The sequence below is a fragment of the Ambystoma mexicanum genome, chromosome 6p, assembly GCF_040938575.1.
Source record: "Ambystoma mexicanum isolate Mex_15411 chromosome 6p, UKY_AmexF1_1, whole genome shotgun sequence".
Classification (NCBI taxonomy): domain Eukaryota; kingdom Metazoa; phylum Chordata; class Amphibia; order Caudata; family Ambystomatidae; genus Ambystoma; species Ambystoma mexicanum.
This window is the reverse complement of record NC_090935.1, coordinates 1,366,708,709-1,366,721,426: the sequence shown is the minus strand read 5'-3', so window position 1 is coordinate 1,366,721,426 and position 12,718 is coordinate 1,366,708,709. Positions and strand designations below refer to the sequence as shown.

Sequence of the window (12,718 nt, the reverse complement as noted above, 5' to 3'; positions counted from 1 at the left end):
GGTGGAGCTTGAGGCTCTTTTGACCGAAAAACCGAAGTTTTTGAGCAAAAAACGTGAAAAAATAGCACTAACGCTCGAGAGCAATAGCACGAGGATCCCAACACATGAACGTGCGGTAAAAATCTGAAGATGGCTGCCAGAGGCGGTGCTTAGGTAGAGGGCAGTCATTGGCTGTGGTCAGTATGACGCAGAGACCAGTGATTGGTTACTACTACGAAAGACAGATCAGAAACGAAACTGATACTGGTTTTTTCTTTACCGAGGATTCCCAGCCTGACGACGGGGAATATTCATGAGCATGTGAATCCATGCCAGACCCCATGCTGGAGAACAAGTGTTATCCGGAATGGAGTTTGGGTTTTACTAACCTTGGTCTGCCTTGTACCATCCTAAACTAAGTTAAAGAGTTACTGCATACCTTAATCTGTGTTCCACTGATCTGAAAAGCAACTGTAATAGTTTATTACAACCTTAGGTCTTGCTCACCTAGTATTGATGAGGGCTGTCCTGAATGTTGTTATAGGTTCATACTGTTCCATGAATTTGTGTTCTCCTATTCAGAGTAGTATGCTGCTAAAAGGGTTGGTTTACTAAGTGATTCCTTAGCTGAGTGTCACTGCATGGCTGACAGGGTCTACTACCCTTGAATTACTGACTGTATTCAAAAAGTATATGTAACTTGGCTTTACTCCCCAAGAATAGCTGATTGCATTCTGAATGTGTTATAGGTTTACCTTACCTTAAACTGCTGACTGCTATTCTTACCAAGGTAATACTTTGGGTTGAATCCCTTAAGTATTGAGTTGTACATTATCATTCTGTTTATATATAATGTGGTAGTACTTATTTACCCAGGATTCATCTTGGCCTGCTTGTATTACCCTTTATTTTTACAATACATAGGACCTTATCACGGCCTTTGCGGTATCCCAGCGGTAATTGCGCCTGGATACCGCAAATGCAAATAGCGTTACCGCAACTCGGTCCGGCACTATTAGCATCGGATCCCGAGTTGCAGTAAGGCTATTACTCCCCATTTTTTGTAGAGTCCATAGCACTCTATGGGGCAGTAACAGCGCTTTACTGAATAACGGTGTTGGTATCCGCATCCCTCTTCCTCGTCGCAGTACCAGAGTGGTGTTTGTGTATGTCTAAGTTAATAAAGAGAGGATGTATGGCACTGTGCTGTCTCTTCCTCGTCTCGGTACCAGACTGGTGTGAATTGGAAGAGGGTCTCACCCAAGGGTGTCTCATTCCCACTCCCCAAGTCTCCTCCACCTAGGTGATCCTCCTTCACATTTCCACCCCCAGGGTCAGGATCTGAAAGTGACTGCCTTTCCCTGGCCACCTGGGAGGAGTATATATTGAGGAAAGAAGTGAGAACACCCTCAGATTCCTCACATACCCTTCCCCTATACAGGGTGGATCTGGATGTTTCACAGGAGAATCGAGACAGGATGTCGGCATTTCCTTGATCTTGAGCCTTCCGGTGTTCCACGGTGAAACAGTGGGGGTTGAAGATCCAGAAACCACTGTATGACTTGTGGATTGGATTCCTTCCTTTGGCTAATCCATACCAGAGGTGAATGGTCAGTGACTAGTCTAAACTTCCGCCCGAACAGATGGTAATTTACGTGAATAATGGCCCATTTAATTGCAAGGGGAGTCTAGCGCAATAACAGAATAGTTTTTCTCTCTTGGGAATAGCTTCCTACTTATGTAGAGTATTGGATGTTCTATGCCGTTGTGGTCTTGGGAAAGGACAGCTCCTAATTGCGCTAGAGAGGCATCTGTCTGAAGGATGAAATCCTTTGAAAAATGTGTCATTTTTAGTATGGGGCTCTGACAGAGAGTCTCTTTCAAGGTTGTGTAACACTTCTGATCTTCTTCATTCCACCAGATCTTCTGGGGATCTGCATTTTTCAATTTGTCGGTGAGTCTAGCGGTTTTACTTAAAACATTGAGGATGAACCTATGCTAATAGCCAATTAGTCCTAAGAAAGCCCTAAGATCTATTTTCTTTCTGGGAGTAGGAGTGTCTCGGACTGCTTTGAGCCTTTCTTGTTGTGGCTTTACCGTGCCATTCCCCATGAAAAAAAGCCTTAGTACTTTACAGCAGACTGGGCCAGTTTGAATTTCTCAGGATTAGCTGTTAACCCTGCCGCTCTTAAGACTATCATGAATGTATAGAGGTGATAGACATGATCCTCCCAGGTCTTACTATGGATCACAATGTCGTCTATGTAGGCCCCACAGAAGTCAGAGTAAGGTTGCAAGATTTTGTCCATCAACCGTTGGAATAATGCGGGGGCCACATGTAGCCCAATTGGGAGGACTTTGAAGTCTAACAGGGCTAAGGGTGTAGCAAGGGCAGTTGTGCATTGACTTTTCTGAAGTCAATACAAAATCTCCAGCTCCCATTGGGTTTGGCTACTAGTACAATGGAGGAAGACCAGGAAACAGGGAACTAATATTAGCTTCAAGACTCTGACTTCCTGGATGATGGCTGCTTTCCTAGTCCAGGTTTTAGGTGTACCACTTTGCCCTCAGGGGTGCGGATATTGTGGTAGAATCCCTTTATTCTTCCTGGCTCCTCTTTGAATATGCCAGTAATTGGAGGAGTAGGTCATAAATATCTTGTCTCTGGTTATTACTAAGTTCTGGAGGGATAAGGACTTTTCTATCAGAGTCATCGGGTAACAAACAAGACAAAATGGTTGTAGTAGACTCTGTAGGGTTTTCTTTCTAGAGATTAGTTTTGTATACCTAGGTTTTCAATCGGCGGTCAGGTTGGGAGATTTTGTAGTTACAGGGTCCGGTCTGTTCTAGCATTTCATATGGCCCGTGCCATTTGGATATTAGTTTATTCTCTGAAGTTGGCAACAATACTAACACGTTTTGTCCTACCAAGAAAGATCGTAAGGTGACCTGAGGTATGGGATGTGTTTTGCGGCTGTTTGCAGCCTCTTATCCAGCCCAAACTAGTTACCAGCTCCAGGCACTGGCCAGAGCCCACAAACAGAATGACCATATATGGTCATTTTCGAGCTCTGTCTGAGAGAAAGACGGCTAAGTCAGTGAGCCAAAAAGACAGTGCTTAAACAAGGAGATTATTCACTTTAACATCTGTAGTGGTAAAATGGGTATGGCAGAAAAAAGAGTTTCACAATAGTGCACACAAATAGAATACAATTAAAACACCACTGCCACCAGCCTATCTGGTCTACAACGAAAGTGGGAAAATGCCCATAAAGGAGGCTAGTATTACCTGCACTACAGGCCATAAGGAAGGAAGAAGGGCTATTACATAGGCATCAGTAGGGCTATCGGTCCTGCTGCACTTGTAGCCTGAAGGATGTATGAGTGCCCCAAAACAAAATGAGTCAAGCAGTTGCCCAATGTTTAAAAGACCTCACACACCCCAAAATAGGTTAAGATGACAAAAATGAGTGAGCAGATATGCTGGGAGTCTAACTAAAAGGGAAGAAAAAGCTGTCAAAAGAAAAATGCTTCGTTTGTCAAACGAACGCTTGCTTACAGGCTTCATTTCTTTCCTGCCAGCGCTGCGAGTCGCTGGGGACTCTTGCTGGACGTGCGCTCGCGCTCGCCTTCGGGAGGAGGCGGAGCCCGCTGGCGCCCACGTGGCGCGTCGCGTGTCGGGATCTTCATTTTGCTCGCCTGCGGGCGCTCGAGCGGCGTCTGGCGTGGCCCTCCAGCGTTGTGTCTGAGGGCGTTTGTCGGGCGGGCACTTGCTTGCAGGCTTCATTTCTTTCCTGCCAGCGCTGCGAGTCGCTGGGGACTCTTGCTGGACGTGCGCTCGCGCTCGCCTTCAGGAGGAGGCGGAGCCCGCTAGCGCCCACGTGACACATCACGTGTCAGGATCTTCATTTTACTCGCCTGCAGGCGCTCGAGCGGCGTCTGACATAGCCCTCCAGCATTGTGTCTGAAAACGTTTGTCAAACGAACGCTTGCTTACAAGCTTCATTTCTTTCCTGCCAGCACTGCGAGTCACTGGGGACTCTTGCTGGACATACGCTCGCACTCGCCTTCAGGAGGAGGCGGAGCCCGCTAGCGCCCACGTGACACATCACGTGTCAGGATCTTCATTTTACTCGCCTGCAGGCGCTCGAGCGGCGTCTGACATAGCCCTCCAGCATTGTGTCTGAAAACGTTTGTCAAACGAACGCTTGCTTACAAGCTTCATTTCTTTCCTGCCAGCACTGCGAGTCACTGGGGACTCTTGCTGGACATACGCTCGCACTCGCCTTCAGGAGGAGGCGGAGCCCGCTAGCGCCCACGTGACACATCACGTGTCAGGATCTTCATTTTACTCGCCTGCAGGCACCCTCGCGGCGTTAAGCCCGGTGGAGTCAAGCCCGCTGGCTGTTGCGCGGCTGTTGAGCGAATGGTGGCGAGGCAGTTCTTGTTAATGGTTAGTAAATAGCAATAGTATATATCTGTAAAGCACACTAGGATCTGTCTTACACATAGTACTACAGACGAGGCTCCAAAGTGTAACCTGTCTTGTGTTTACACTCTGTTGACATTGTTCGAGCGGTGTGCACCATTTTACCCCTGTTGGTATCTAGTGGGACTCCTGTTCATCCAAGTGTACCTTTTACTATTTGCTCTTATTTTTTTTTTTTTTTTTTTTTCTTTTTTCTCTTTATTTATTAACATGACTTCACACACAACATATAAGCTCACAACAAACATGCCAACTATCATCCCCTTGGTAATGATGCCCCCGCCCCAATCTTCATCGCCCAATTCAGCGAATTCTGTAGCGGCATTACATTCCTTCTTCACAGCTAAGAAAGTCACCCCTGCTAAACTGTTCAAAGAAACTCGTTTTCCACTTGACAATATAAATGGCAAAATAAACACCACTCGATTAGAGTGCCCTACCAACACTCTTTCAAGTATGATTTCTACACCTTCCCCTATAACAGTTGGTAAAATTGGTACCCCACAGCATACTCCTCTGAGATGCACTTCCTCTCGCCCAATTTCTGATCGCACAATGCTTGAATCTACCAAATCTTGCCATATGATGCATAATGCGAACATGCCCAGATCGCCACCTGTTTTCTCGCTTTCACTATCTGACGCTCAAATAATTTCCATTCACGGAAGCACCTCAGATTCAAACCTTGATAATAGTGAGTCTGAAAGCATCAGTAGTGTCCCTGATGACATTAGTGCTCTATCTGCTGACATTGCACTACCTTATCTCAAATCATTTGCTCTACCAACTCCGCGCACTCATAACCCTCAACTAGTTGATAATGCTGCCCAAACCCTTTCCATGATTCAACCCACTTTAACTGCCATCAACACAGCTGTGTTCAGTCTGTGTAAACTTTATGAAGCACTAGATAACAAAGTATCTCGACAAACCGCACAGTTTGAAGACTTGATGCAGTGGCTCTCAATGCAACAACTCACAAAACTAGAGTCCAATAAAGACAAAATAGAGCTGTCCGCAGTCACACTGCCCAACAATCTGGAGACAGATTTATCTCCTCACTCACTGACACCCTGTCCATTGCCATTAATTTCAGGCATCATTGGTCGGGACTCAGTGCCTGAAATGCAAGACGGTAGCAAGGAGCTGATTCAACAAACAAATGGTGGGCTACCTATAGTCCCAACGCTTTCAAGTTGTGATCCTGTGAGAGACACACAGAGGGTGAATGATGTACAACCATTACCAGTGGAGAATGATGCACAATCATTACCAGTGGAGAAGTAAAAAAAAACAAAGAAAAATATTAAAAAATATAGCATTCATCCAATAAAAAAAACGAAAAACATGATTGGATTCAAACAGCAAAAAAACACATTGTCTACCTTCTTTAAAGCGCTTAGTAACAAGCAAACACCTTCCGTAACTTGTGAACTGGGTGAAGTAAGAACTGCCGTCTCCGTGGACTCTGGAGAGGTAGAGGTAGCAGAGACTCCTCAAGCTCCCTCCCCAACCGAGTCAATCATGAACATCCCGTCTGTGCCCTTGTCTCCTTTATCACAATTGGTACAAGCTTTGGGTGTGCTACAAAAAATTCCCATAACCTCATTGATCCCAGACAAAAACACTTCTGTCCAATTCCCTAGTACTTCTCATACAGTGCTCTCACAGGCACCACCTAAACCATCAATCAAAAGTGGAGCTGGCTTTACCCCTGCATTTCCTTGTCCTCAGCAAACTCTTATTCCTGTACACAATTCGGCTACTTCTGCAAACCAGTCCAAAATGGTTACTTTTGCACCCTTGCCAAGTGATAAACAAACAAAATGAAATCAACATGCAGTCCTTGACAGACGAACTAAAAAAGAAAGTTGATGAATACCTTGCTGCAAAGGTGGTTTCTGTTTTTGCACAAACCCAAGGTGATCCTACAAGAACAGTTGAACATTTAAATCATGCTAATCAAGCACCTGTAAATGCAGCACTTGATGTGGCAAGTCTTCCTGGACAAAGTAAGCCCCCCAACAAAAAAGGGTCCCCGCGCAATAACACCAAGCGCTGGTCCTCTGGGCCACCGAACCCAGGTCATACTCAATGCCATACCTTTATTCTTAAATGTCGAGAAAACAACAATCAAAAATATGATCTAAATCGGCAAAGTGTACTGAATATCTTTGGTGACACAAAAGAATTATGTAACATCTCTTCGCATGATATTGATAGGGTTGAATTTATTTCTGAAGTATCCCTATCAATAGTTAGACTCTGGATCCCATCTGGTGCAGTGCATCAATTAATATGGCAAAATAAAATGGTTCTATTTAACATGGGCTTTTTGCTGGCAGAAGAACCAGAGTCTGCTTACGTGCCTCCAAATAGTCCAGTTATGGCCCCCAAAATATACCAGGGTTCCCGTAGCGAATCAAGAGCATCATGGTCCACTGAAAATTCTCGATATTGACCACCAAAAGAAGAAACCCAAACTGCTCTTCTTGTGGCCAGTTGGAATACAAGAGGGCATAAACATCTCCATTCCTCTTTTGGAGAAATGCCATTATTATATCATTTCATCGCTCTACAAGAGGTATGGCTCACCACATTTCCGTTATGGGACAGCTATGAAATGGCCTTAATTCCCGCAGTATTGACTGCAGGTAGACCATCATCGGGTCTACTAGTGGCTGTCAATATCAAATTTGGTTTCTCGATTACAGCATGGGCCTCTGTTGGTGCACATATCCAGCTTGTGAGAATTTGTAATAAAGACACAACTTTTGCCCTATTAAACATCTATCGCAATCCTCTCAGTATGCCGGATGATATATTTTTCGAAGGCTTAAATGATATGCTCAATTTAATTTGTCTCGACAAAACAATCACATATACCATCATACTTGGTGATTTGAACCTTAATTGTTTGAAGGTGGGTGCACAATCACAAAGTGCACGCAAATGGGAGCAGATCATGACTGAGCGGAATTATCACATGGTGAATGGTACAGTCCAAAATGATGTCCCTCCTCACTACACCTGGCACAGAGGACTCTCAAATAGTATCATAGACTATATCTACGTTGACATCAAGCTTTTCCAACAAGTAGTTTGTCTTGACATCAAAGAGCACCCAAAAAGTGATCATTGCCTTTTGTCTTTACAGTGCATGTTGCAATCCACAATGTCAATTAGACACATACATTATTATGGCACTGTGGGAGTGAATAACTCCCGCACACGCCTCAAGTGGACTGCAAGCTCCCTGAATCAGTTTGAACATCTTGTACTGAACAGGGCCCAACACTGTAGCAGTAATGAATATATCGACCTATTACGTTTATTTGAGAAGACCATAAATATACCCCAGTCAAATAGGATTAAACACCCTCACACATTTGACCCAGTAGTCTGTACAAGAAGGAGAGAATATAGGAGGCTTAAAAGACAAATTTTAATGTCAACTGAAGTTGATAAATGGCAGACATTGAAATCTGCAAAAAGCCATTATAAAAATTGGATCTGTGGCCGCAAGTCCCTGCTATATCAACGAGATAGCGAAGCCATGGCTAGTGCCATGAGCGATAAAAATTCAGCTGGCATGTGGTCGCTTTTGAACAATCAGACTTGCCATCAGCAGGCAGATGCTCAATTGAATGGGGTTGCTGAACACATGTGGATTAAGCATTTCGCAACATTATATGATGACCCCTGTTACAACCATGTCAACTACTTGCCGGCGCCAACATCCAGCTGGACTTTAAACGTCTCAGTTGAGGCTATTCGTGAAATAATCAAAAAATTGAGCTCATCTCGAGCTGAAGGTCCAGATGGTTTGTCAAACCACATGTTCAAAAGCCACCCGGACATATGGTCCAAGATCTTGTCCAGGATTTTCTGCGATAGCATTCGCAATCGCATGATCCCAATATCCTGGAAATCATCTATCATAATTCCGATCTTTAAAAAAGGCGACCGGTCAACACCTTCCAACTATCGACCGATTGCATTACTAGATGCCCCAGGAAAAATCTTTACCAAACTGGTCCTAGCCGAATTTAACACCTGGACTGGCTTTAATAACCTTAGGGACTCTAATCAAACTGGTTTTATGGTAGGAATGGGGACCAACATCAACCTCATGACCTTGAATGCAATCAAAGCCCAGTGCCAAGAAACAAAACAACAGGTGTTTCTGGCCTTCATTGACCTGAATGCAGCTTTTGATTCGGTGAGTCGTCCTCTACTACTAAACAAGCTCGTTAGAGATGACTGCCCAGCAACCTTATACGACATCATACATTTACTGCACCATGATACGTCGATACGAGTACGTATTACACTTGATGGTCTACTAACAGACAGCATACCGACCTTTCGTGGTTTAAAACAGGGTTGTTCGTTAGCCTCAGCAGTATTTAATTATTTCATCCATGATGTCAAATTTGCATTTGCTACTGTCATATCGGACTCCCCCAGGCTGTGCAATCGAGAAGTTCAATCACTTATGTACGCAGATGATCTAGTACTCATATCCAGAACCCAGGTGGGGCTACAACGACTTCTTAACACGTTCCACCAATATGCCCTAGCTAATGAATTATCTGTCAACACGTCCAAAACTCATATCATTCAATATTCTCCCAAACGTACAGGCCCAGCTTCATATGTGTGGTCCATAGGTAATACCCCACTTAGTGTAGTCCCCAGCTATTGCTATTTAGGCATGATTTTTGAAGGGCTGTTAAAAGCAAATGGGCAGATAGAGAGGATTGAGGCCAAGTTACTTGCATCCATCTCCCAAGCTCGTGTTATCATGTATAGATATGGTAAATTCTCTATTCTTCCGGCTTGGCACTATTGGACTAAGAAAGTTGTCCCCACATTACTATATGGCCTAGAAACTCTTCCAGTAGATTCTACTTTTAAATTTGATCTATGGGAAGCTAAATACTGGCGTGCAATTCTGCATCTCCCTCAATGTGTCCCCATATCATGGATGAGATACGAGCTTGGTCTAACCTCTCTTGAAGCCCATTACAACTGGCGAATATGCTCACTTTTTGGGAAATGTCTGGTGTCGTCCAATGAAAACGTATTACTAAACACGCTTTCTCGCCTTGTATTTGCGGTAAAAAAATCTAGATATATTGCAGAGTGGCTAACACGAGTATATCAAATAATGATAAAGGCAGACGTTCCACTTGATTTGTTGCTGTTGAACCCTGTTAAAGCTAAATTCAAAATCCACCAAACAGACTGGATCAATACATGTGACTTAACTACTATGTATCGTTCCAGTGATCCTGCCCGCTTTCCTCCAAAAAAACTTAAAACTCTTCCAGCGTACTTAGTACGCTCTCCTGCGCTAAAATATAGAGCAGGAATTATGCGTCTTCGCTTTAATCTATGGGCCACTATGGAAGTCAAAGCTAAACGTAGATTAATTAGTAAAGAACAAAATATCTGTAGATTTTGTCAAGCCTCTTCGCAAGGTGAAACTCTGGCTCACTTATTTACAGAATGCGTACCTCTGAGTGCTAACAGACAAATTGCTTTTGCCAGACATTGTCAATATTTGGGTAATGTTTCACAGGATGAATGCTGGCCGGTCCTGTTGAGCACAAACAACATTGCAATCCAAATAGCAGCTGTTAATTTTCTCATCAGTCTTAAACTAGACAATTAATTTAATTGAGACTTTAATTAAATGTTGCAAATTATAGCTTTCTCAGAACCTTTTAAGTGGTGAATAATGCATACAAAATGTTGCCTTTTAAGATTTTTTTTTTTATATCGAGCACTGACCAAATGGTGTTTTTCTATATAATGATCGGTGGAACTTATGTTAAATGTTGTATTTTTGTACTTCTTTCTTTTTTGTTTGAAAGGTTGATTAAATTCAACCAAATCAATAAAAAAAAAAAAAAAAAAAAAAAAATGCTTCCTAACAGCCTTCAAATTCCACTTGGTTAGGATGGAAAAAACAAGGCATGCACTTCAGATGCCTGAACAGTTACTGGAGGGCAAGCATTTAAGCTGGATAGCAGATGCTGAAGCTCCCTAGAACCATTTGCTCTCTTCACATGCTAGAATGAAGTGACAAGAAGCGACTTATTTCTAGCCTTTGCTATGTATAGAAATTCAACAATTGGAGAGGAGGCTGGGAATCCCTATGCAGATTTCAAACCAGAAGCTTTTTGCTAGGATTGGTTACCGGTATTTGTCATACAGATCCCCTCTTCAACATAAGAAAACAAAACTTGATCTTGTTCCCCTTCCAATCCAGGGGAAAATTGAGCTCTGGGAGGGTGAGGTCACGTATGAAGATGGGAGCTAACTGCGTTGAGGTCTAAAAATAAAGGACCAGAAAATGGAGGCTGTCCATGCTTGAGAGAACGCTTCTTAACAAATGGCAGAAACTCATCTGTGCAGTCACAGAAGGGGACCTCCAATATGGAAATCAGTTCTGACCAGCGGCAATGACGCCCAAAATGCTTCTTTAAGGGACGGCTCGTTTACCTAGGCACAGAAGACAAGGGACCCACCTCTGGGCACACACTGGGCCTCATTCTAAGTTTGCCGGTCCGGAAACAATAGTGCTGGTAAGTTTACCGGCACTGTTGTTTCTGGACTGGCTAACTATGGGTTTGCCTGCCAGTGCCGCTATGCCTGACTGGTCTGGCCCTGCCGGGCACAGCGATCACGGCAGGCAAACCCGTCATGGAAGCACTGGCACCGTTAACAATGGTGCCGGTGCTTCCGTGTCCCCACTGCCATAGAGTCCAATTACCGGTGCCTGACTTCCCGGCGGCCGGACTTGGAATAGCTCAGTGACACCGGGAAGTCAGGCGCCAGTAATTTATTACCAGTCCGGCGGCAAACCCACCGGCACGGTTACGGCCAGACCCGTAATGAAGCCCAATGTCTTAACTTTGAGAGATCAAAAACGTTATTGATAGAAATGTTTCCATGAACTTTTCTTTACTAGTGGGAATTAGAATAATCGATTTAATCGTTCCTCGTGCAAGGAATACACCAGTGGGAATGAGAGGTATTATGAGGAATACCCCCTTCTAACACATAACAAGGAGATTGCAAAGGGGCAATGGCGATTCTCACCCTGTGAAACAGAAAACAGTTGATCACAAAGAGGATGAGAAAACCAGGAAATCGGGCTAAATTGAGAGGCACATTTTGTACCATTTCATTTCAGGTCAGGCAAATTATCTCATTTTGATGGGGAAATGGGTAGGAAAGCATGCTACCTATAATGGCTCACCAAGCCTCTGTGAAATACCTATAATAGCAGTACAAGTAATAAACATTGAAATATATAAATTGGCAGACACAGAGGCTTGGTGAGCGGTTCTGGCCCCAAACTGTTTTTCAGGGCCATGTATAGATACCAGTTGGAGCTGGACCCCAATGAGTTCCATTTAGTGCATTTCTCTGCCTCCCCATTATGGCTTCTTGAGACTTAAGCTTTATGCAGTATTCCATTTTGTGATCTAACTTTCTTTTGCTAGCATCTTCTTTTAATGTCTGTACGTTTAATCACGCTCATTTTTGGGACTCTCTTTTGGTGCTAGGATGCATCTTTCAAGGGAAACGTGCTCTCTGTAGGAAAGAATTCATTAAGAAAATCTACCATTTTGTCACAGTCGATTTATGGAAAATAATTGCACATGTCTATATTTTACTCTCTCTTTCTGCTCATCATTTGATAAAAAAAGAGGTTTGTAGAACTATGCTCCCAATATTGCCATTCACAATATGCAATTCATGCAAGACAACATTTTCATATCAAAGTAATAGAAAAGTGGCTGTAGAAAATACATGAAAAGATAAAGGTGCTATGCTCTGTTGGGAATATATGTATATGTAAAGCGTCAGAACCAACAAAATCTTACTCTGAGTTTCTGAGTTTGGGCTACAACTCCATTTGGGTGCATCATAGCAATAAATATGGGTACATCTCCAAGTGGACTTCCCACTCCTCCAGCAATGCTGACTCCCAACGAATCGGATGGACCCTGCAGATGCAGAATAAAAACTCAAGATGTTTCTCTTATCTTATTTGTTATGTATAATCATTACAGTGCAGGATGTCATGTGAAATGTTGATACCAAATAAAAAATACAAAAAACAATAACACCTGCCACATATGTAGCACATACATTTATGTAAACATATGAGCAACATATACAAATACGCACACAAGAAAAATGGAACTTACCAGTAACCATTTGGTAGCT

At 43.4% G+C, this 12,718-nt stretch overlaps 1 protein-coding gene across 17 annotated transcripts in view; it reads right to left on the bottom strand.

Annotated features, from left to right (window-relative positions):
- Window positions 1-12,718, bottom strand: part of MPDZ (multiple PDZ domain crumbs cell polarity complex component) — a 1,735,289-nt gene that overhangs the window by 150,738 nt on the left and 1,571,833 nt on the right. For all 17 annotated transcript variants that reach the window (XM_069626067.1, XM_069626068.1, XM_069626072.1 and 14 more), the window contains one exon: window positions 12,373-12,495. In XM_069626067.1, coding sequence (XP_069482168.1) covers window positions 12,373-12,495 — 123 coding nt within the window. The remainder of the gene's footprint in view (window positions 1-12,372; window positions 12,496-12,718) is intronic.